General features: G+C 35.9%; 1 protein-coding gene across 4 annotated transcripts in view; it reads right to left on the reverse strand.

The window, feature by feature from the left end:
• nwk (nervous wreck) overlaps positions 1–27138 on the reverse strand; it is a 97775-nt gene that overhangs the window by 6327 nt on the left and 64310 nt on the right. For 2 of the 4 annotated variants that reach the window (NM_001246207.1, XM_038013163.2), the window contains 14 exon segments: positions 503–697; positions 4396–4501; positions 6007–6120; positions 6204–6491; positions 7071–7220; positions 7719–7882; positions 9551–9698; positions 9936–10172; positions 11088–11273; positions 12717–12944; positions 13747–13900; positions 14290–14364; positions 16836–16972; positions 24335–24479. In NM_001246207.1, the coding sequence (NP_001233136.1) occupies positions 503–697; positions 4396–4501; positions 6007–6120; positions 6204–6491; positions 7071–7220; positions 7719–7882; positions 9551–9698; positions 9936–10172; positions 11088–11273; positions 12717–12944; positions 13747–13900; positions 14290–14364; positions 16836–16972; positions 24335–24479 (2327 nt within the window). 4 annotated transcript variants of the gene reach the window in all.

Raw genomic sequence — 27138 nt, forward strand, 5'->3', positions numbered from 1 at the left:
TCAAGCGCTTAGGTACCGTTACTCAAATATGTAGTATCAGTGCATTTATGGGTGCATTTCTGCTGTGTAATGTAATATGGAATCTTTCATTGTATGAATTGAACTAAAGAACATAAAAAATAATGTAGTCAACTTTGATTCGGGGAAACCTACATATGAGTATATTTTAATATTGTATAAGTGTAGCTATAACAATCATTTAAGTATATATTTCTATTGTTATAAACAGCTACGTCAATAAGGCGAGTGCGGATCTACAAAAATCAAGAAATCTCAGCAGACATATTACGGAAATACCTACTATTCTTCTAGTTAATACTAGTATGTATTTCAATTGTACCAAAAGAGGAAAATTATGACGAGAGGAATTTGATTTGTTAGGTCCAGTAGTTTTTGAAACAGTACTTGCGTAGTTTTAGTTAATTGAAAATTAATATCTTGGTTAGCCTTTTAAAAATAATTTTGTTATTACTCATGAAAATCGTTTGAATACGTCGCTTACCAACAATAGTGACTGGGGGCGGCACGGGTGGGCCGGCGGGCTCCGAGAACTGCATGCCGTATTGCTCCTGCTGGTTCCTGGTCAACTCTAGGTTAAAGCTAAAGTCGGGCTGGCTGTCCATCGAGTCACCGAGATCAGCTGGCGGCGGTGGTGGTGGTTCAAGAGGAGGGGCCGCGCTGCTCTCGTTTACCGCAGCTAGCAGCGTCCAGTTACCAATTTATGATCAGTGTTTGAATTCGGAACGTCAAAAGTAACAACGAGCGACGTCCGCTATGACACTTTTCCTTTTTCAATTCCAGCCGCCAAGGGCGACGCATCTATTTAATATTTCTTAAATTCATATATCTTTAATTTGTCACGTATGAACTAATTAAAATATCAAACTAATAATACAGTCCACTCTCATTCACCACAACGCAACAATCAGCGTTACAAATATTAACGAGTGCGCGAAGAAAAATCACAATTTTAATATAACACGAGCTTATAAAAGTATTATAAATGCAACCGAACATCCGATGTGACAAGTCTAGAGTACATACGCGAGTCACGCAGAATATTTAAGAGTCGTTCTGTTCTGAGGGACGTCTGACTATGAACTGATACAGTCATCTGCGAGCTCTCGAGACTAGTGTGGGTAGTTTTAAATCAATCAAGGCCCAGGTGGGGTGTGCTGCACAGTGTCCTAGTTAAACTGAACAATTTTCTGGAAATTTATAATGAATTAACAAGGTGAAGCTTGTATCCTGTATGCCTGGTTCGAGAAAGCTACGGGAAATTCACTTTAAATTATACGGAAAAGCCAATTATTGGTGTAGGCCGGAAATGTTGCTACGCTTGCTTCTTTAATATGATTTACTCATCGAACCCTAATTGAAATTGTTAATAGTATTATGGCAAACAAATGGGACCACATACTTCGCGTCCATTACGACAACCATTAATCGAGTTTCACGACCATTTGATAGTTTTAAATTGTTAGAAAATTTACTAGACGACGTATTCAGGTTCCATAAGCGAATAAAACAAGTTTTCACGGCAATTTGTTGCACTGAGCGTACTCCACTTTCTACCTATTGCCACAGCTTTATTCGATAAAGCGGTTGCGATACGACTCTGAAAATGTTTACGCAAAACCGGTACTGATTTTCACGTACAGCTTTATTAAAATGAAGACATTGTCTGCTCCGAGTATACAATTTTACAATTGCTTAAATAAGCCCGTGTATTCCATAATGTTATAATCCATGCAAATTTAGTTTGGCAACTCTAACTCATATACGTATTTTGACATGAATATGGAGCGGTGTCCTAATTGTGTTACTTGTAACTTGCGTAGAACTCCGTTTCAGACGAACTATTAATTAATTAAATGCATCTCTCCTAGTCGCTAAACGTAATATCGTGATCGCCTAATTGCCTCGGGAGCCAATAGGAAGTAGTTTGTATTTTCAAGTCACTTTTTGGGAGATATTTATAATAATTTCTATTTCATTTAATTGGCTTTTGTATGATTTTTAATGGTCCTTTATTGTATCTGATCTGACTAGCATGACTACTATTAGTATATGTTAATTTTAATTTTAATTTTTATTGGTTTGATGGTTGGACGAGCTCACGGCCCACCTGGTGTTAAGTGGTTACTGGAGCTCATAGACATCTACAACGTAAATGCGCCACCCACCTTGAGATATAAGTTATAAGATCTTAGTATAGTTACAACGGCTGCCCTGCCCTTCAGACCGAAACGCATTACTGCTTCACGACAGAAATAGGCAGAGCGGTGGTACCTATCCGCGCGGATTCTCAAGAGGTCCAACCACCAGTAAAGTAAGTAATTAATTGCAAGCGGCTATAATAACTAGAACGTTAGTTTGATTCTGATTATAACTGGAATCTTTTACTGGGTATTCTCACAGATTATTACAAAACGTAGGTACTACAAAATTACATGAAAAATGAGATTAGGGAACTCAAAACGTATTTATGTATAGTGCAGTTGCAATGAATTAGCTCTTAGAGACTCGAGTTAATAAAACTCATTTAAGTCACTTTTTGGGAGATATTTATAATAATTTCTATTTCATTTAATTGGCTTTTGTATGATTTTTAATGGTCCTTTATTGTATCTGATCTGACTAGCATGACTACTATTAGTATATGTTAATTTTAATTTTAATTTTTATTGGTTTGATGGTTGGACGAGCTCACGGCCCACCTGGTGTTAAGTGGTTACTGGAGCTCATAGACATCTACAACGTAAATGCGCCACCCACCTTGAGATATAAGTTATAAGATCTTAGTATAGTTACAACGGCTGCCCTGCCCTTCAGACCGAAACGCATTACTGCTTCACGACAGAAATAGGCAGAGCGGTGGTACCTATCCGCGCGGATTCTCAAGAGGTCCAACCACCAGTAAAGTAAGTAATTAATTGCAAGCGGCTATAATAACTAGAACGTTAGTTTGATTCTGATTATAACTGGAATCTTTTACTGGGTATTCTCACAGATTATTACAAAACGTAGGTACTACAAAATTACATGAAAAATGAGATTAGGGAACTCAAAACGTATTTATGTATAGTGCAGTTGCAATGAATTAGCTCTTAGAGACTCGAGTTAATAAAACTCATTTATAATGGGCCTTCTTGGTAAGTTTCGTTGAATTGTAACACAATTTAATTCATTGCGTTTAATGTGGAACTTTCTTGAAACTTGAATTTCTATTTTTACTTAAAAGTTTGTTGTTTGAGTCAGTTCAGAGAGAAATAGAGAGCAGCCGCAGGGAATCTACAATGTTCGTCTACAAAAGGGAGAAGTTGACATTCTTATGAACACCAAACTACTTAATATATGTAGATTATAGACAGTCGAAGTCGTCGTAGCCTAAAGGATAAGACGTCCGGTGCATTCGTGTCGAGCAATGCGACTGTATCGGTGTTCGAATCCCGCAGGCGGGTACCAATTTTTCCAATGTAATACGTACTTAACATATATTCACGATTGACTTCCACGGTGAAGGAATAGCATCGTGTAATAAAATTCAAACCAGCAAAATTATAATTTGCGTAATTACTGGTGGTAGGACCTCTGGTGAGTCCGCACGGGTAGGTACCACCACCTGACCTATTTTTGCCGTGAAACAGTACTGCGTTTTGGTTTGAAGGGTGGAGCAGCCGTTGAAAGTATACTGAGACCTTGAACTCATATCTCAAGGTGGGTGGCGGCACTTACGTTGTAGATGTCTATGAGCTCCGATAACCATTTACCACCAGGTGTATCGTGAGCTAATAAAAATAAATCACCCATCTAAGCAATAAAAAAAAAATATATTCAAGATTTCATTACTGAAGGTCAAAGAAGTTAAAGTACTATGATTTAAATAAATTTTCGTATAAAGAATTGAAATTTGATATGAACGGTGTACCATTTAAAAGGAGAGCTAGTAGCACGTATTGTGGCAAAAAAACATATACGAATAGATAACAATACAAGTTTAATGTCCATATTTAAACCAAACAAACAAGAATTATTAACAACATTGTTATTGCAAACTTAAGTAGTATTTGAGTAGCATCATATTTATCGGACCTGCTCAGCACGTGTATGTAGCGCATGTATAGTAGAGCGAAATGCATATCTATAATTTATATTGTGCACTGAGTTTCTCGCCGGAACTTCTCAGTAGGTCGCGTTTCCGATCCGGTGGTAGATTCTGCGAAGCACTGCTCTTGCTAGGGTCAGTGTTAGCATCACTCCGGTTTGAGCCCCGTGAGCTCACCTACACGCTAGGGTAACGCTGATATAGCTTAGACAGGAAAAAAGAAAAAATTGCGATTCCATAGCCCCACATAGAACAATCAAGTAAAGAGCTATAGTTTTTATAAATACCTTCATCTGAAGCACCCGGTGGTGAGGTCGGTGGTGAAGCGAAGACCGGAGGAGCGCATCCAGATGGGGTCCAGTCCTCTTCAACGACACTCAGTGGTTCTCCATTCTAACAATATATGAGTTTTAGATCAACTGATCCATTTCAGAAGTTGTACCACATTGAACACAACATTAATTGAGTCCGAGGAATGGTCCTGACGCTAATACTTTTTTAATTACTAAAATCTTTTTTATTTTTTTTATTGCTTAGATGGGTGGACGAGCTCACAGCCCACCTGGTGTTAAGTGGTTACTGAAGCCCATAGACATCTATGACGTAAATGCGCCACCCGCCTTGAGATATAAGTTCTAAGATGTCAAGTATAGTTATAACGGCTGCCCCACCCTTCAAACCGAAACGCATTACTGCTCCGCGGCAGAAATAAGCAGATCGTGCTGATCAAGAGGAATCTTTCTTCAAACAAAATTTGAGGGGTGTCCTCAGCCGCAGGCAGTGACTAGTCTATGTCCCTGACTGTGATGTCCACGAGAAACGGCTATCAATTACCATCTAGTGGACCGTATTGTAGTCTGCTCAAATCGGCCATTAATTAAAATAGGAATTTAGAAATATATTTATTGTATTTTAAAATGAACATAAAGTAGAACATTTCTTTTTTTTTTAGGTGAAACACGTACTAACAAAATTAGCATTCGTATATGTACTAATTAAGACAACTGTCAGAAACCGAGAACTAAAGTTTGGTCGCTTCAAAAGTTCCCAAACAACATACAATGTTGTGATATATTAGGAGCAACTACAAAATACATTATGCGTGTATCTGACATCGTTGTGGAGCGAAATTCAAATGGAAACTGAAAAACAGTCCTCTCTGTACGAGTCGAGAGGCTCTTCACTGAGTTAATTAAACTTTATTGTCTTTGTTTGAATTGTATGATGTTTAAAACTCAATACACCATTTAGACTGCTTTCACCTACGTTTGTTTATATAAAGACGACCCGGAACATGTTTCTGTTTGCTTAGTGCGAGTTTTTTAACTTCTCGATCGCGTAAAAGTTAACTCAAATTTGCATGAAGTTGGAACAGCTTCCCTTCGTTTTCCGTTGTTTGATGTCCCTCGAATGTTTTCGTTTTCCTCTTAGAATTTTAAATCTAGGATGAATGCTTACTTTGACATTTAATTCTGTATTCTTTATGAGATGTTTGAAATTTAACCATTTTTCATGTTAATGAAACTGACGACTTGCTTAGGTAGCGGTTGCTACTTACAGTTTAACCGACTTCAAAAAAGGAAGAAGTCATCTCAATTCGATTTTATGCTTTTATGTGATACGTGCACAACTTATTTCTAGCTGACCCGATTTTGATAATATTTTTATTTATTTAAAATAAAGATAAAGAAAATAGGGTACAGAATACATTTTATTAAAAGAAGCTACTACCCTAGAGATCCTTTTTTTACATGAATGCGAACAAAGCCGAGTGTAAGGGTAACGTTTCCTGTAAAATGTAGATAAAACGCGTGATCGTGACCCAATTTACACCAAATACATGTAAATTGAAAGGTAAAATATATTTATATTAATTGTAAAGTATAGAAGTAGCTTACCTCGTCACATTCCTCGACAATGAGAGACGGAAAATTTCCCACAATGCCATTTGTCTCTCCGCGCCACCAACCGTCATCCACATCATGAGCATTACGGGACACAACGCGAATAATCTGAAGAATACACAATCCATGTTTTTTATAATAGGTAAACAACATTGTTACCCCAAAAAACAATGGTAATTGTGTAAACATACCTGTCCCTCTTCAAGGTTGAGCTCATCGCACGCCTCAGCTTCGTAATCGTAAAGAGCAAAGCAGTAACCGAGAGTCGGTAGGTCGACTTTTGGTGGCCCCTGGGCTACAGCAGCGGCCTCGCCCTGAGCTGCTTCTGCGGCTTTAGTCGGTTCATCAGGCTTGCCGACGGGGGCCGAAATCACAGAGATCTGATCCGGTGACTGGACAACGTCAGCGTCTTCACCCTCCACAGTGTAATCCACAGAAGAGAAAGATATTTGGCTTACCAAACCTGGAGCGCTAGATGCCTGATTGTAACAATTGAAGGTATGAATACTGGCTAAATCAATAGAGCGACAATTTACTGAAAAATCACTGATACGTAATATTGTTTTGTAAACGGAAAAGGTAAATATTGAAAGAATAAAGTTCATGATGAAAAAACATTTCCATGAAAATTAAGTAGTAATCATGCGATAAATAGACTATATTTTTCAGTAGTCTCTTAATTGTCCGAATTTCATTTCAGGACGTATTTGAATTGGAATGACAAAACAGCAAAAAGTCAAAAACTGCATTTATGTATTGCATATATCTGTGTCAAAAAACGTACCGATGGGCTTGTATTTTCGATAAACATTTAAACGCTTTTGTAATTACAAGTAATTAACTAATATAAGGTTTTTTTATTTCGGCAACACATACTATATGATTCTCAAAGCTTATTTCATTATATCAATGTAAAGTACATAAAAAAATTAGTACAGCCACTATCATATGGTGATTACAGAGGACAAGCGCGGACGAATTTTTTTCTCGATTTTATTGTGTGTTTTCATAATAAATACATACATGTAGGTATATATAAAGGTATACATATGTCTAACCTGATCATGGTCAACATCGAGATAGTTGTGTGGCACGTAGCCTTCTTCTCCGCGATAGTTCCGAGCTTTCAGCCAACCGTCACCATCGCCTTCTCCAACCACTTCAAGCTGTTCGTTCTCAATGATAGACAACTCATCCGGATTCTGAGCCTATTAACAGAAAATGCAACGGTTTATTTTCGATACAACTGTGTAGAGCAAAGGCTAACAAACTTTGAGAATATATTATTTTTTAGCGCCCTCATTTTTTACCTACTTAAAAAACCACTATAAAGAGAGCTCAGTTGGTATCTAAGAGTCCTCCTAGATAAAATTACAAATTGCCTCCCAAGCCTCTATGCAATGCACCCATTTTGTTTTGAGGGTATCTTACCCCCTTTAGCCCTGCAGCGCCTACAAGGGGGCGTTATCGCCCACTTTGGGAAAGGCTGGACTGTAGAGAGAGAAGAAGTGTTAATGTCTATGGGCTCTGGTAGCCACTAACACCAGGTAGGCCGTAAGTAACACCCATTAAAAGCAGTTTAATTATTATAAAAGTTTTAGTTTTGAGAAAGCACAAGAAAAGCATAAGTTTTCAGAATTGTCACACTTAGATGTTTTGTTATGATTCTCTATAGCTTCTTCTATATATAATTCGTTTATACTCACGGTGTAAGAGTAAAGAGCAGTACACTTGTAAAGCGGTGGTGCTGGTGGTTCTATAGGCTCTGAAGTAGAGGGCTCTGGGTCGGATTCACCCCAGTTCACTTGAGTGGGATCATCCCATCCTCCCGCAAGTTGCTCGATTCGCTGGCGTTCAATCTCAAGGGCAGCTAATATCACAATTTCAATTAAAAATTGTACCATTTTAACGCAATGATTATTCACAGAAGAGAGTATAAAACTTCGAAGGCATCTAAAGACGATCTTCAAAATTTACCAAAACTTTTAACGTAAGTAGTGAACTAAGAAACCGCATTTAAGACATAAAAGTTCTAGAACTGTTCGAGAGTCTTCACATCAAATTAGTTCCGCAGGAAACCACTAACATTTTCAATTCATCCAAAAGTTGGTTTCAAATGAGTACCTGCAAAGTTTGAAATTCCACTCTACAGAACCGTTGGTGAAGTTCCTCGACTTAATCTTAAAGTTTTAAACGAGAAAGGCGCATTTCCTTGCCGCGTTCTAAGTTTCCGTCAGGATCAGAACTAAAAACCGATACGACCTAGACGACGTTAAGGACCAAACTTTCATATCAATTTTTAACGTATACTAAGCAAGTGATGTCGCGGTCCACTTTGTCTGAGTTACTGCACCTTAAGTGCCGACACCCTTCATCGCTCACCGCGACGCACGCACCGCTCACGAAGATGAAGTTTAATTGCAGGGCGTCATATACCACGTCATATACGTCAAATATATATATTTTGAAGTCGTTGTGACTTAAGCTACATACTCGTATAAGACGCTCGGTTTACTCGAATCAAGCGATGCGACAATGTCGGTGCTCGAACGCCGTAGGGCAGATAATAATAATAATAATAATAATAATAATAGATATTGCAATACCTAATTCTGAAAATATAAGGAAAAAATACACTGAGAAAATACAAAAATATATACCACTAGCAGATGAAATACGACAAATGTGGCATCAACACACCGTTAAAATTATACCCATAATAATTTCATCAACCGGACTCATTCCAAAATCATTACACCCATCGCTCTCAGAACTTGATCTTAATAAATATTCATACATCGCTTTACAAAAATCTGTAATAATCGACACCTGTTCCATAGTGCGACGATTCCTTACATCCACTACTCAAACCCCTACAACACTACACAATGAACCAACTCACTTGGCGTAAGCCCGTGCTAGGTTCACACTTACCAGCATTAGCTGAGAAAAAAAAGATATCCATAACCCATAATAATAATAATAAGCCTTTTTATTTTTTGTTTTACAATTTTAGGTGGAATATAATATTACATTAAACAACAAATATTGTGACTTTTGTTTGTACGTGTATTAAAATAATTGTAACTTAACAAGAAATCCCGGTTTGGGTTGAGGCCTCCTCCAAAGACGTGTATTAGGAATCCCACCCCAAATTTTGTTTGTACGTGTATTAAAATAATTGTAACTTAACAAGAAATCCCGGTTTGGGTTGAGGCCTCCTCCAAAGACGTGTATTAGGAATCCCACCCCAAATTTTGTTTGTACGTGTATTAAAATAATTGTAACTTAACAAGAAATCCCGGTTTGGGTTGAGGCCTCCTCCAAAGACGTGTATTAAGAATCCCACCCCAAACACTAGAGGGCAGGGCAGATGCTAGTCGTAAAACAGCCATTGAATAATATTTTTGTTATTTTTGTAATCTTTGTAATATAGATGAAATTCTCCACTACTTCTTAAATAACGGCTCTTATTTGCACTTAAAACAACGTCATACAAAACGGCGTAGCACCAATATACCTAAAAACGTAAACGTACCGTCAACCTCATCTTCATGATCGTCCTCATGCTGAGAGCCCGAAGTGGTACGTTGGTGGCCACCAGAGCCACTGGTGCCGGCCACCGAAGCAGCTGCTTCACCCTCAGTGTTGTCGCTATCATAGAAAGAGTCCGAGCTCGGCTGGTCCTACGAGGAATACGTAATGTTCAAGTAGATCACCTTTGCTAAAAGGCTGCTAAATTTAATCTAAGCCCATGAATATTGCTTACTAACATAATTATTTCATACCATTTTTTCTTAATTGAATTTAGCTAATCAAGTTCTAGGTGTTAAAATAATCTGACTGTTGTTGTTTTTTCAAATATATTGTAGTTGTAATTGTTTATATTGAACGTGGTGTATTAAAGATGGCTGGCTACTCACGGCGGCTCCGGATGCGTCAGTTCTAACACTTAGCAGGCTGCTGCTGCGTGGCAGTGTCTCCTGGACAGCCAGCAGATCGATTTCCTTTAGCCAATCATCTACAGGAGCACCTCCGACTCTTAAGCATTCCAGTCGAGCTTCGTACTTGGCCTTAGATATTTCAGAGCGACGGATTGTGGCACGCAATTCATCCATCTTTACTTCCAACTCAGGTCCGTTGGGTTCGTTCGGGTCCACCTACGTAAATAAGTTACAATACACTTACTATAAAAAATAAAGCCGTGAAGCTCCAAAACAGTTACAGAATCCAAGTATGGAAATTGAGCTTGGTACCAAATGTTTTGTAGAAGGAACGAGAAGATTGTGAAGTGATTCTCATTATGGTTCATCGACCAAATATTTTAATAGTGACTTCTATGAATAAAATTTCCCAATGAAATGAAAAATTCAAAATCATTCTAACATTCTGAGTGCAGTAAAACACAATGTTTATGGGGCCATAGCCCTGAAAATGAGAGCCTTAGGAAATCTTAATATCTATCTCTCTATGTAGAATCATTTACTTTTTATGTAAAGACGAGTGAACGAGCCCACGGCTCACCTGCTGTTAAATGGTTACTGGAGTCTTTAAATGTGAATATCACAATTTCCATTGTGTAGAATAGTCACTGCTCACCCTTCAAAGCGGAATCTATATACATATAATACGCTTACAATATGCCATACCAGCAGTTAAGTGGATCCCGTATGCTAACTTGTAGTAGGCACTAAGCAATTTTACAATACAATAGGTTGTCAGCAGCTGACATCGATATGAACCGACCTTTCATTAAGAGTCACGCGAAGCGATAGTGCGCCTGTCAGTAGCATGTCAAAAATGTGAACGTCTAAAATTTAATCAACAATTTTCTAGAAAACTTTTTTTTCTATTGTGAAGGGCTGACGTTACATTCAGTTTTCTTTTGCCTATGGATACTTTTAGCTTAGAATTGAGCTAGTTATGTCAAGATATTGATGCCCTCTTAATGATATCCAAGTATGACTGATCAAGATTTCCAAAATCACTAGTGCTGAAGCAAGTAAAGACAAAGTTTGATTTTGAGAAATTCTTTAATATAGTACAAAACAGATGATAGATGCGAATTCTTTTACCTTATGTCCAGACTCCCGCATAGCTTGATAAGAACTGATTTTGCGATTCGCATCCCGGACGAGGGATGCCTCGCGAACTACGCGGGTGGCCCAGCGGCGAGCCTCTTGAGCCAAAGTGACAGCCACGGATTCGTGCTCCATGGTGATAGTGTCAATCGGATCATTGTCGCAAGGCTCGAACTCGTACTGTTACGGAATTAATGAATCAATAAAGTACTTAGGAACATCAATCGGAATTATATTAAAGTAGAACGATTCTTTTCTTTTTTAATACGCTTTTATTAGCTTCAGACGTATGTATGTTTGTAACGGAATCTTTGAACATGATTTTTCAAAACGTCGGATTAACTCGAAATTTGGTATACTTATTAAGGACCGATTGAAAAAAAAAGATTGAAAAAATTGAAATTCAACTAAAAAATTGCAAATAAATAATAGTTTAAAAAAACTAACAAAATACGTTTTTATAGAAAATCCAACTAAAAAATAGAAAATAAATTTCAATAATGCATGTATCAGTAAGTAGTTATAAATATTTTATGAACAGATATGAGTAGAAGAGTTATTTTGATAATATCCCGAAAAGCACCCCACGCTTTTTTACAATAAAATAATTTTTTTTTACACTATTTTTAATTCAAATTTATTAAAATTTATTTTCTATTCTTTAGTTGGGATTTTCTATAAAAGCGTATTTTGTTAGTTTTTTTAAATAATTTTTTTTTTTTTTACTAATCATTCTTACATAAGTTGTGAATATATTATCGTAATAAAGACGAGTTCCAAATTCCTCGTGTGAATTGAACTGCTCTCATGATACGTTTTAAATTGTATTATTTTGTTATTATATCTCACAGATGTTTACGGTAAAGTCGAATTGAAAGTGGAGTTATTGGAGGCTTTTTCAAAAATTCAGTACGTGTCTAATAATTTATAATCGTACTGGATCTATATTATAATCTTATAGCTATTAATCTTAGAGCTAATAATCTACAACTACTCCAATAGTTTGAAATGTTTTACTGACGTTGATTTCCTAGCCAAAAAATTGAAGCATTTAAAATGAAATCTTCATGTTCTAATATCATCGTGTTAATGCATCACATAGCAAAAATATATACATCATTACGTATTAGATCACGTCACGCTGTGGTTTGCACGGCATTAATTACCGTTTAGGTCAATATTAGAATAGCCGTGCATGTGTTTGACGATAGCCAACAATGAGTGCGCTCTCGCCTCTTTGTCACAGATGCAAATTAGTCTGACCGAAGACCGAGTCTACACCGAAACGTTGGGATTAATTAACGCTCTACATAGCTCTACTATAAATTAAACAGCCTACATTTTAGTTTGTGGTTTTTAATCTGGTTCATTTGGATACCTAATAAATAATTTAATACGAACTATCAGTGAAGATTTTGCATGTACTTGGAAATTTGAAGAATATAAAGGTTATATTTATAAACATAAAAGATATAGATTTACAAAATAAATGTACAGATTATTTTACAAATTTGTTTAAAAAATTATATTGTATGATTTCTCTATGTGTGTATTGAGTGCAATGTGTTGCAGAAGTGTATTTCTCTTGTTGGTTAGTTGTCAATTTGTTTTAAACTGTCTTACCTGGATATGTTGCTTCAGCACTGGATAATATAAATACAAGCATTGCAAGTTATATTCCCTGGTCAGCTGCTGCGCTTGATCCCTGATCTTCCCAAATGAGTGCTGGGTGGCAGAGCAAGTCAAGAGTTCCGTGCGTCCCATAAGCGTAAGGTACTCAGAAACCTTCTCGTACACCGAGGACTCCATGTTTTGCATGCAAGTCTGAAGATCCACTAGGAAGTAGCGATTCTGAGAAGATAATCTATTCTTACCATCTTTTATAAAGGGCCTATGAATTCCGTTGATTCAATCTCAATACATATTTAACGTCCGTCTGGTGTAGTGGTAAGTGACATGGTCACTACACTAGGGGGTCGCGGGTTCGAATCCCGTCAAGGGAAGATATTTGTATGATAAATATAAATGTCTTTTCCAGGGTTATGGATGTATATTAAATATATGTATGTGTATAATAAAAATCTTACATTTATTTCCGATATCTGGTACCTGTAACACAAGTTCTTTACGAACTTATCACGGGACCAGTTAACGTGGCGTGATTGTTAGTAAAATATTTATTTATTTATTTATTTATATGTATTTAGATAGTTGATTGCCGGATTGATTTGCTTAATAATAAATAGCGATATTATTTTCATAGTTATTTAAATCCTCCTCAAATTTTACAGAATGACACAATTAATAAACAATATAATTTATTTAGTACTATTAAATGGTTTATTCTAACTTAAGCAAACACCTCAAGTTTCGCTTATATAAACATAAATTAAACAGTAATCAGAAATGAACTGTGTATTGAGGAACAATTGTTTTCTCTGGCGTAATTAGTCTTTGATAACTCTTGAGCGTTTTCTTAGTTCTAGAATAAAACGATACTAAATATATTATATTTAAAGCTTAGCTTGTAGTAGTTTTCAATACATTCTTTGGGCTTTCTAATTGAGGCACTGAAAATTTTATACGTGTTTTAAATATGGAATATGGAATTTAATTCTAAAATAAAATTTATTATTATTATTAAATTCCGAACCTGGTGAGCATTAGCAGCTGCAATGCTTAGAATATAATCGTTCCTGGCGCCAGTGGATTTCTCCTCCAGCTGATCACGACGGGACGAAACCTTGGCGCTGTTCTTCTGCAGCGAAGTAATCGATTGGAAGAACGATCCTTTTTTCTTCTTCAACCTGGTAGGAACGATGCTTTTAAACCTCTAATAATCGGGCTCTATGTTTCTATAATTCATTTGACAAAATAACTATACAGCATCTACTTAATACTATAATAATAAACAAAGTGTAGCTTTGTATGAGCTACTGGCGCATTGCCTTACGCATTTCAAATAATATCTTAGCATACATTCGGAAGTTGGTAAATAAATGGAAGGAGCGCTGCTGTTTCGTAATAGTAATCACAGTATAGGTACTTACAGGCTAAAAGGAAGAATATACCACAGTTAGGAGCACGCAATGCAATAGGGGGTAGGGGGCTTGGAACATGCAGAAACGGACTCATAACATACAAAAATTAAAAATAAATACATTCATGTACATCGATGTGAAATAGAATATGTTACCAATATTTATCTACAACTAGTTCATTCCTTTCTGGCGGTTGATGTTTCGGTGATCCCCGGGAGCTACTCGGTTTACTGGATAAAATTAACTCAAATGTATTATCGTAATGAATATCTCACAGTATATTAAATAGTAAATGAGAGCGATTTTTGCTTGAATTCTCATCTGTAAATGTTTAAAAATTCAAAATATTATTTGTCTATTCAGTGCCTTTCTGCTGCCGTAAAAGCAAAGCCTTCTGTTATTTACATAATAATCCAGATCAATTTATCTTGATGTATATGGTTTTTTTTATTAACTCTTGTCACATCCAATTTCCAGAGTATCTGAATTTGAAATATAATGTTGCGACAATTTCAAACTAATTTGAACCCACTCACATACACACAATAACGTAGCTGCCCAATAATTCAATTATTGTTGTACTCAGCAGCTTTTGACGTGGACATTCTCAAATATTGAAGTGCTTTGCTTTAGGGCAACCTAAAAGCATGTCATTTACTGCACTTCCTTTAACCATATCACATCAGACAATACCAAATATGGTTAATTAATAATGGGATAATGCAAAAATGATCGTCACGAAAAAGCAAAATGAGAGATTTTATTTTATAAACAATGTTAATTGAACGTGACCCTTTAAAATATTAGACATAAAGTGTTTACTGATGATTCAACTTGGCTTAGCTTAAAATAAAAAGCAACTCCACAGTAATTGAATATTGTGAACAACACAATGCATTTCCGCACAAAACTTGTAGTTTATCATTGAAAACTTACATGTGAAAACCCGAGGGAATACGTGAGAACAAAAAAGACACTTCTTATATTTTTGTTTTCGACTAGTAAATTATTTTATACTTCGATGTTTTAGGTTCAGATTTCTAAAATGAACAACGGTACGAGTATGTCGTTTTACTCTAATATATTTTGAATTTCAATGGTTTGCGCAGCTGAAACTTGTTTTCAAGAGACTCCTTCTGTGAGTTCAGCTACAAGGGCTTGTATTTGAAAACAATATAATAATATGGTTCTTCAGAGATGTTTTTAAATTAATATTTTGTTTTAACGAAACGGGTTTCTTCAAATTCCATATTTTTCCATTCATCTTCTTGGCATTTTAGTTTATAATTTTTTATAACAGCAAAATATTTACATACATTTAAATTTTTGAACAGTCCGACCCTTCTATTTTTATGATTTTATTATTCGAATTTTATGTTTGTATTGACTGTCGTTGGTTTTCCGAGGCTGTTAGCCATTTCATTCGTTTTGTGAGCAATTTCAAAAACCGATAATGCGTTTACCGTTTCAGTCAGATGCAAAATGAATGCCAAAACTGTGTTTATTGAAAGAAAATAAATCCGAACAATTTTGTGTTTTTGAAAATAAACTGAATCCATTTAAAAATGTACATAATTATCGATAGATTCACTTTTATATCATTTCACGTAACATATTGTGTTGTTTTATTTATTTACGGAAACATGCGGAGTACATTTTTTCTCTTTATTGAGTTAAAATTTGTTATAAGTTTTTGAAACTAGTTTTATTTTTAAGCCAATTCAAGTTTTTTTAATTAAAAAATTTAGAAAAAACGTTTCTTGCCTGATTAGTTCTTCCATCATCATTCGTAGTCATCCACTGCTTGACATAAGCCTAATCTACATCATTGAGCCGATCCTCCCCCTTTCCTTATCTATTCTATTTCATATCAGATAAGTTCTATTCGTGTTTTATTAAACTGTATTCCGTAACGGACATTAACATGTCCATACCGCCTACTTACCATTTTTTTTATAAGTATAAAATTAAGTTCCTGTCTCGAAATTTTCACACTATCTAAAACTAGCACACTAGCTCTACAATGAATGCAGTGAGTAAACGTTAAGTGACCAATAATTTCGTACATTTTGCGTTTAAATATTTAGGGTTCGACAAAAAGTGAAAATATTTCAAATGCAAAAAACATTATATCGAGTAATCATAATACGTTGTTATGCGGAAATCCATTAGCTCAAAAACTTCTCACTTTGTCTTTTAGCACAGAAAAGGAACAGTATTGATGCATGTTCTAAAAAAAATCCAAAAAATATTCTAGTATTCAACGCTTTCATTATAATTAAGCTGAAAAAATACGTAATTAAGCACGCAAGATTATTTGACTTGGAAATATCAAAAAAGTTTTAACTTCAATCCGTCAAAGGTGCAGAAACAGCTAAAAAACGATCTTTCAAATAATTCTAAATAGACTCGTATGTAAAATTCAGCTCTTCGAATCTGCGTGATTGTATTTTCAATGCATAAAATGCAAATATAAACAGGACTTAACATATCTATGACGGCGTATTACTTATATGGGAATGCAGTCATGTAAGCGAAGGCTCTGCACCGATATCCGAACAAATAGCTCGACGACTTCCCTATCTTTTCCTCCGTTTGTATGTGATTCAATTCAAGAGCACTTAAGTGAGAAGCTTTTGACTGAGCAATTTTAAAATAACGTACGCCGCTTAGCTCTTTTGTTGGGAATGCCTCGACTTACTTCTCCTCGATGTCTTTAGCTTTGTCGCGCACGTCATGAGCAGTATGCTCCTCGTCGAAGTACAGCTTCTTGGTCTTGTCAACTTCACCTACAGTCATCTGCAGCTCCTTGTGGGCTTGAGCAAGGCCCTCCGTAAACTGAACGATAAATATTTTCTTTCATCAGTTTCTACTTGAAGGGAAATTAAAACATAATTCCTAATGACGAATTTCTAAAAGTAACAAATTATTGGGTTGTTCAGAAAGTAATTTCGTTTTTTTTTGTGTGGAAACGAATCCATATATCGAGCTTCGAGGACAATCCCAGCCCTTTCAAGTGGTCATAAACTGTTGAATTTGATAAATTTAACCTCAATCCGATCTTACGTGTTGTTAATTTTTTATTTTTATTGCTTAGATGAGTGGCCGAGCTCACGACCCACCTGGTGTTAAGTGGTTACTGGAGCCCATAGTTTTTATTACATGATGTTGTTTCCTTCACTGTGGAAGTAAATCGTAAACATTTGTTGAGTACATATTTCATTAGAAAAATTGGTACCCGCCTGAGATTCGGATACGGGTGCATCGCACAACACGAATGCACCGGACGTCTTATCCGTTAGGCCACGACGACTTTCAAACTGTTATTCGCCGGTTCGCATCAACTAATGTCTTTATCGCGTCTTTATCAGCTTCAACCGGCCTTCCCGAACGTGGTGCATCTTCGACATCAAAATTGCCGTATCAAAATTTACCGAACCAGTTCTGGCGCTGGCGTACTGTCAACACACCTTCTCCATACACATCGGTCAATTTCTTTTTGGCTTGACCAGCATTTTTACCCTTTCTGTAGTAAAAGAGTAAAATATATCGAAAATGCTGCTTATCACTCTCCATATTTAAAAGGGCACCAACCAAAAACTACTGCGTTGAATTAATTGGAATTTTTCACACACAAGCCTTGCTATATAAGCTCTCAAAGCATATAAAAATTATACGGCCTCAATGTGAAGTTGGGTGCAAAAAAATACAATTAAATCCTCTGTCGGGAAAAAACGAAATCACTTTCCGAACAACCTATTAGTTTGTTATTTGAAAATAAAATCTTAATTGCTGTCTCTATCCAAGAAAGGTCAATCCTAATTCAGTCACTTGGTATTAATTGATAACGTTTACGCATAAACTAATTATAGTACAAACAATATAAGCTTAACGTTAAGCCCAATCACATGTCAGGTTTGCGAGAACCGTGCCAGCTTAATAGCTCAACGGCATTTATCATCTGCAACCAGCTAAATATATACATGCATGCAACATGATAATATGGGAATTGCCGACAATGAATGTTCGTAACAGCACAGTTAATTCCTATGCGAGGTGTTTCATGTTATTGTTTATTGTGATTAATTTCCCCATTCATAGTCACAATTGATGCATGCTATAATATTTACGAAATAATTAATGCAATTCAGAAATGTACATATTCGTTTCGTCAATAAAATATTATTTATATAAATGATTTAATTGAGGCTCCCTATTTGCTTTCGCCGAACTCGTCGGCTATGAGTTCGACGAGTGAAGTAACCCAGATCTTCTTAGTGGGTCGCGATTCCGATCCGACGGTAGATTCTGCGAATCACTGCTCTTGCTACGGCTAGGGTTAGAAAGTTATCTTAGGTTGAATCCGTGAGCTGACCCACCCGTCCTCTTAGGCTACCAAATAGGTAGAGCCTACCGGTTAGCCAATAGTTAGAGAAAAAAGGAATTTTGCACTTTCTAAAATAGCAAGCCCAATGTTTGTAGCTTAGAGATACGTACGCAGCTTATAATTGGACGTCTGCCAGAATCTGCTAACACTACCAAAACTTCATCGTGAGGGCCAAATAATATTGCTGATAAAAATAGTCAAATAAATAAAAATAACCTTAAAAAGTACACTTGTTTAGATATTGTAAGTTATTATAAACATCGAAATATAACCTAAATATAATTTATATACGATATTAACGATTATTACATACCACAATCGATCAAGCAATGAACACAAATTTTATTAAATTTTTTTTCTACAAAATTTAATGAAAATAATAAACTACATAATTATTGATAGTACATATAAGTGGTTAGGCATTCGTAACCATGCTAAACCACATAAAATTCGGCAATTTACTGTGACCAAATAATGATTAAATTTTAATAATTTAATTTAAAATATTATCGATATGCAATTTTGATTACGGATATTATTATTTAATTAAAACTACCTTTAGGTTTAATTTTGCGTTTTTATATCTATCTGACTTTCAGTCGTCCGTTACCAAGAAAACTGCAAAATATTCAAAACGCCGGTAATAATTTAGTGATACAGTATCATATCATCATCATCATCACTGTATCATACATTTGTATTTTTTGAACCAAAACTGTAAACAAACCCTAATTAATTACAACCAGAAAATTTTAATTGGGCGAAATTCAAGTATACATGCATGGATAAGGTATTTTATGAAAGCAGACTTCACAAGCGATGACTGCAATCATTTTGCTAAAAATAAGTTGAAGGGAAATCCACGGTGATGCTTTTCACTCGGAAGCGAGGAGCTTTAAAGCTTTAATACCTGAGAAATATTGAATTTCAACGTAACTTTCTACCGTAGCTGGGAGACAGATATTTTTAGAAATAGAATTTCCAGATATTAAAATGTGCCGATGTCGTACAATAAATGTCAAGGGAGAATTATAGTGTATTATTTATTATACATTTTCCGAGCATCTCCCCAGTACTTCTATATATATACTTGATGTGATAATTTAACGCTGAAAATTTTCGAACTAATTCACTGAACACAGTAAATGAAAGGTCAGGGATATATAGTTAAGATGACTAGTATTGTTGGTATCATATAATTCATTAGTATTCATATCACGATCATCTAAATTCATTTAAAATAATCTGCCAACTTCCATGTGTGTAGTGATATCATATCTAGAAGTATCATTGATAAAAGACATTCATTTCATAGTTAAATTTCTCAGATTTTTCTATAAGCTAAACTCTTTTTTGAACATAAAAAACATCCAAAATCCAAAATTTGGAAGTCGTTGTGGCCTAAAGGATAAGACGTGCGGTGCATTCGTATGTAGCGATGCACCGGTGTTCGAATCCCGTAGGCGGGTACCAATTTTTCTAATGAAATACGTACTCAACAAATGTTCACGATTGACTTCCACGGTGAAGGAATAACATCGTGTAATAAAAATCAAACCCGCAAAATTATAATTTGCGTAATCACTGGTGGTAGGACCTCTTGGGAGTCCGCACGGGTAGGTACCACCACCCCGCCTATTTCCGCCGTGAAGCAGTAATGCGTTTCGGTTCGAAGGGGGGGTAGCCGTTGTAACTATACTGAGATCTTAGAACTTATATCTCGAGGTGGGTGGCGCATTTACGTTGTAGATGTCTATGGGCTCCAGTAACCACTTAACACCAGGTGGGCTGTGAGGCTCGTCCATCCATCTAAGAAATAAAAAAAAAAACCAACTATTAAAAATAGCAATGTACGGCGAATAATCCAATTAATACGCGAACTTTACTATTATAACTTTGTAAACTATGAATGATGATTGGATATCAAATAGTATATAATATAATGAATGATGAGTCCTATGTAAATTCGTAATACGGACCAAATTGAATAGTTAAGTCGATAAAATCATAAAAAAGTATACCTGATCCAGCCATAAGTTCTGTTATAAATGAAAATGAATGTTTTTAATGAAGTAATGTAATATTATTAAAATTTATACCTACATATTTATTAAAGTCACAGTAATAAATAAAAACATATTCTATTTGTAATGGCCACCTTTGATTTTTATACAGGCCTTTAATCGGTTTGGCTACGAATCTCGCCACTGCTTGCTCCAAAGATTTTTTAAGAGACTCAATGTCTCTCATTCAGACTAGGCCATGTCCTCTAAAACTGACCATAATTTGAAGTCTAAAGGGTTGAGGTCTGAACTAGATGAGGGCCAGTCTTCAGCTCTTATAAAGTCCGGAACGTTAGTTTCAAGCCAAGATTGAGTATATCATGTACCTAAATGTTTATGTGACATATTTTGCTTCGTACTACGACTCTTCAGATTACTGTGCGGATTTAGCGATATGCATCAATAGAAAAAAAACCTTTCATGTTATTAAAACGTTGAATTCGCAAAGGATTAATTTCGTTAAAACCGAGTGATCTGCTCAAAACTACGGAGGCATATTTTTTCACAATACGATTGGTAGAAGAATCATCGATGCATATCATAGTTATAACTTATTGATATTGTAAACATAATAATTAATTATAAGTTTTAGCTGTTTAAAGGCTATGTTGGAAACGTCTTTTTGGAAATAGAGAATATTAGTTATTTTAAAAGTTTTAAAATTTTTTAAATTTTAATTTTTTTTTTTAATTGCTCATGTAAGGCTTGCTTTAGGTGTCACCTTTTTTTTAATAAAAAATACAATTTAATGCGATATTCCTTATTTTATTTTGTTGCTACAGAATTTATATTTAGCTCATAACTAAACAATGTAATCGATATTAGTTACATTAAAGACTCAGCAGTTCTAAAACAAAATAATAAATAAAAATCATAAATCAATCGCGCACCGTCATCTGGCCTCAAATATATACTAATATATAAATCTACAGTGGTTTTTACGGATGTTCCGTTATAACTACTGAACCATGCATCCGATTGACTTGAAACTTGGTATCCATGTAGAAAATACATGTACTCAATGGATAGGCTATATTTATATGACTGTTGGACTCCCTAATAATAATGACAATAAATAATAATGTTATTTTTAAATGCCTAGCAAAGCGGGCGAGTACGGCTAGTATATGAATATTAATCATCCACGCAAGAGGAAACAAATGTGTTCGTCACCTGAATGTATGTCTGAATCGAACCCACGGCTCTCGGCCCAGCGTAATAAACACTACCTTAGTATTTTTAGTAATTTAGTTTGCACCTTCGATTTTCATATTTAAACAAATTCTAAACGTTGAACGAGGTCTAAAATTGAAAACTTCCCAATAAAATTGACCTGTGGTTATCACAGTGCTCGAAATCCTACACATCTAATTAATAAGGAAATGATGTTTCTCAAACTATGTTTAAATAATCATTTCGATTAATGGAGCTCCATTTTTAAGTAGATACTATAAATAACATTTAGCATTTGTTCTTCTTAATTTATATTTATTTACTTACTAGCTGACCCGGCAGACTTCGTAGTGCCTCAATCGAGAAATAAAAGACCTAAACTTTTATAAAATAAACTTAAAACAAACAAAAGGAATCCGTTCTACGGGGGACACATCAAATGAAAAACAAACAAAATAGTTATTTTTAATTAATTCCGAGCATTTTTATATTTATCTACCTTTTAAACTTTCTCTAGACTTCCACAAATAATTCAAGACCAAAATTAGCCAAATCGGTCCAGCGGTTCTCGAGTTTAAGCGAGACTAACGAACAGCAATTCATTTATATATATATACCTAGTCAGGTCATAAATTCTGTCACATGTTTAATGTAAAATAATTGAAACAAGTTTATTCATTATGTAACCATTCATATACCAAAATGAACTTAACAAAACATAGATTCTTATGACACTAAAGTTTATTCAAAATGACCTCCGTGGTTTTGAATACAGGCCTTCAATCTGCGCGGCCAGTCGTCTATCGCAGCACGAACGAGGTCCATGTCAATATCGGCGGCTGCCTTAATCAAGGATGTCTTGAGTGACTCCAAATTGGGATGAGGCTTTGAGCACGCCTTTTCCTCCAAGTGTTGCCATATCTTGTAACCTAACGGATTCAAATCTGGACTGGAGGAGGGCCAGTCTTCGTGCCGGATGAAGTCGATTTCACGCGCCGCCAGCCAGTCTTGTGTGCTCTTCGCTCTATGAGCTGGCGCCGAATCTTGTTGGAATACCCAGTGCCTGTTATTGAACATGGTATGAGAAACAGGTTCCACAAGGTTCGTCAGGACTGTATTTTGATACACAACTGCATTCGTTTTTACACCTTTCTCACAAAAATGTACCTCTGTTAAGCCCCAATAAGAAACTCCCAACCATACCATGAGCGAGGATGGAAAATGACCCGTTGGACACGCGGAATAGGGTTGCTCGCTTCGTCACTACTATGTGCGTACACCTTATCATTTTGTTTGTTGTAGCTAGTAAAAAATTTTTCATCCGAAAAAAGAATTTCCCGATATTTTTTTCCCGCGTACCGCTTCAACAAAGCGCGGCATCTCTTCAGTCTCAGGTCCATTAGACGAGCATTCAAACGATGTCCTGTTTTTTTTCGATATGCCCGAAGCCCTAAGTCTTCATTTAAGACCCGTTCACCGTGGTTCTGCTTAACCCCATCTGAAGGGCCAACAGTTTCTGCTTACGTTTGGGATTTCTTTGAATTCGCGCCTTCACAGCTTTTATCACTGCTGGAGTCCTAACAGACTGAGGGCGACCACTTCTTGACCTGTCATCTACACTAGAGTCTTCATTGTATCGTTTGATGGAACGATAAACGAATCTTTTGGTTATATTCAAAATTTTCAGTATGTTAAAAATTTGAATTGGCGCGTAACCGCAACGATGCAACGCAATAACTGCAACACGGTCTTCTTTAAGCGTCCACTCCATATTTAAAAATGAATAAAATTCTAAAAGTATACATTTTTATTTTCATGAACAATTCGAAATTTCAATTCAATAAACTTTTTTGTGGCCAGCATTCTAAAAGAAAAGTTTTTACTGTGTGACAATACTTATGACCTGACTAGTTATATAGACAAGAAGATAAGATAAGATTAGACAAATTCCTGAAGAACAAATATTTTATAATCCTTCAGCTAAATCTTTCGGTTCAGCGATGTGAAATCTATTCCTTTGTGTAGCTCAGCGCCATTGTGACGGCTCATACCTTTTATGAACTTTTAGCCGGCAATCAACCGAGTACTTTTTATTGTTTCCGTCGGACTGCCGACCGAGACACGGTAAAAGCGTTCACGTCACAAGTGATATTTTCGACGGGAAAAAAAACGCTTAAATTTTCTCGCGCTTTTTTAAATATAGTTCGTTACAACTGTATTCATGGGACGCGGAGGCGAACTGTTTCTGAGTGCATTCCACACGGCATCGCCAAAGGTTTCAATTTTGTGAGAAAATAAATGTGTACGTTTTGTTGGTATTCGTTTTTTTCATACTGTTTATCTAGGTTTTGTGTATAAGTATAATTTTATTATGTCTTAGCTAAGAATTTATGTTTAGCGTACTTACCTCACGTTAGAATGAACATCATTGTAGAGAGAGAAACGAATCAGTGCAGAATTTGGTAGTGTTACATAGTATTTCATAATTGACTGATAAAGTTTGATTGATTCTACAAATTGCGCTGTATGACATTTTTATTACAAATGTATAGTCTGTTTAGTAAACAAAGATTTTACCTTCCTAGCAGAGCTGAGCTTCTGGTGTCGGAGCAGCTTCGCTTCATCGGTGATGTGCTGTTGGAACACTTCGACGGCTGCGAGACGAGCGCGTGCTAGCTTCTCGTTCTCTTCCAGCACCGTGCGCCACACATTCCACATGTTCCTGTTTAATGATAACCGGACGGGTTGATTACTAGTAATAAAACTAAAGTTTCAACATTATTGTTTTTAACAATCCCAAACTCTCCGCTTGCAAATGTTTTTTTTTTTCTTAGATGTGTGGACGAACTCACAGCCCACCTGGTGTTAAGTGGTTACTGGAGCCCATAGACATCTAAAATGTAAATGCGCCACCCACCTTGAGATATAAGTTCTAAGGTCTCAGTATACTTACAACGGCTACGCCACCCTTCAAACCGAAACGCATTACTGCTTCACGGTAGAAAATAGGCGGGTGAAATAGAATGAATAGTAACAAGTGATAAACGTAACTTGAATGTGGAAATTCCATTTGAGACAAGTGACAGATTTCTTGTATGATATTCGTCCAACCACTGCAGCGAAAAAAATGTGTACCTATCCGTGCAGGTCCAGAAGATAACATATTAAAAGTTATTCAGCATTAGAAACAACGGATCCTGCTTGCGAGATTTGAGCACTGCCATAGCCGTACAGGATTGATTGGTAATATGCGCTCAGGTGTCCAAGTCTAGCCTATTAAATGCTACTTTTACTTCAACAAATACTGTGGACAATAATCAAACACCGACGAACCGAATTCAGAAGTAATAAAATAGAAATTAATGCGAGATTAAACCAATAGTAGTTTTTATTATTTTTACGACTAACAAAAACTTACTTACGCTACGACTAATTATCAGCCCGACCGATAATGCATATTGTATATTAACTGTGCTAATTGTATTTTCGTTTTGTAAAAAAAAAACTGTTTGCTTTTACAAGAATATTTGGTTAGATCAGAATTGGCTTTTCATAAAAACAACGTGAAATTTCAAATTCGTCCGAGGATTGCATACGAGCTTTCTGAAAATGGTTACGTCGGTCGCGGCTGTCAGAATTTCCCGGCGAAAAGCTAAAACACTCTATACTGCTAAATTTTTTGCTCTCTATTAATAATCTTTTGATTAGATGTTTTTCTCTGGTTTGTTGTTAAAATAAACCTATTGCTGAATGTGGCTGATCAAAATAAACCTATTGATACAATGGGCACATCTAATTCTAGAATTATTATATTCTGACCAACCTTACAAATAAACAGATAAAAAACGAATTAACATACAAACATTTTAAGGTTTTTTCGTTTATATACATATATTCCATCCTAGTTCAGCGTTTTCGCAAAGCTAAAACACTGTATTAGGAAAGTTATGATTCAGGTCAAACTAATTAAACATAAGGTAAGCGAATAGAAGTAGTTTCGTTTAGGCACGGTGAATTATATACTCGTACACGGGTTCGTTTGCAATGCTATCTAAAACATTAATGTTTTATTTGGTCTCTCTCTCTTTCTCTTCTTCAACCCGTGTCCACTCAATGCTGAGTGTAGGTCTCTTCGAATGCACCCCATTCTCTTCGGTCTCTTGCCTTTCTCATCCAGACTCTATTTGGTAGCTCAATGTTAATTAGCCCGGCTGACTGTGAATATGGCTAAACGAACCTATACATATGACACGGGCTTGATGTGGACACCATCGCTGATATAGAAAGAAAACCATCAGCAATATGGTTCGCTATTGGCTTCTTTTGAGTTGTTGTAACTGGTGGTAGGATCTCTTGTGAGTCCGCGCGGATGGGTACCACTACCCTGCCTATTTCTGCCGTAAAGCAGTAATGCGTTTCGGTTTGAAGGGTGGGGCAGCCGTTGGAACTATATTTGAGACCTTAGAACTTATATCTCAAGGTGGGTGGCGCATTTACGTTGTGGATGTCTATGGGCTCCAGTAACCACTTAACACCAGGTGGGCTATAAGCTGGTCCACCTATCTAAGCAATAAAAAATATTGTATTTTATTTATTTTAATAAGATAATTTAAAAAGATCAAAGGCTTCTATCATTAGCTATTTACAAAAGCCGTTGTGGAGAGAATGGCTCGATCGATTTGGCTGATTCCCTTTTTATTGTATTTGTAATTGTCACCAGCAGTTTTGTTTGAAAGAATTTTCAAAGAAAATCTGCTGGCACGTAATGAGAAATAAGCACACACCGTGAGTGGTCTAGTTTTACTACGTTGTTTATAAATACCACATTATTATGTTATGACCAAAAAAAAATCGTTTGATTCATGTGAGGTCCGTTTACAAAATCCATAATTAGAATTATCACAGTTTACAAGTAAGACCGTTTGTCATTTTTTATTAATTGAAACTCGAGAGGAAATCGCAATGTCCTTATTATCAAAATAATTATCAAAAAATATATAAAGGATAATACACTCAAGTAACAACTATCATCAAGCATAAAGGTTTGTTCCAAATCAAAATTTCATTCATTGCAGTTGAATCTCAAATCAGGATTGGGTTGCATCCTGAAACATTCGCCTAGAACTACCATTGAATTATTACAGAATGCCGCGGCTTAATTAATAGTTCGAGACGACTCGCATTCAGAAACATAACAAAAGATCTCTGGCGTTCATTTCAAAGTTTTATCTAAAGCTTCACAGTTATGGCATTGCATTTAAGTATGATCTCCTAGTGGTCGAAATTCGACTATAATTAATTGAAATATAAGTTTGTACACTATTATGATTCTATTGTTAAAGACGATTATACTTCTATAATCACAAGTTTCGCCAAGACTA

This window comes from Bombyx mori, chromosome 1 (genome assembly GCF_030269925.1).
Source record: "Bombyx mori chromosome 1, ASM3026992v2".
Taxonomy (NCBI): Eukaryota; Metazoa; Arthropoda; class Insecta; order Lepidoptera; family Bombycidae; genus Bombyx; species Bombyx mori.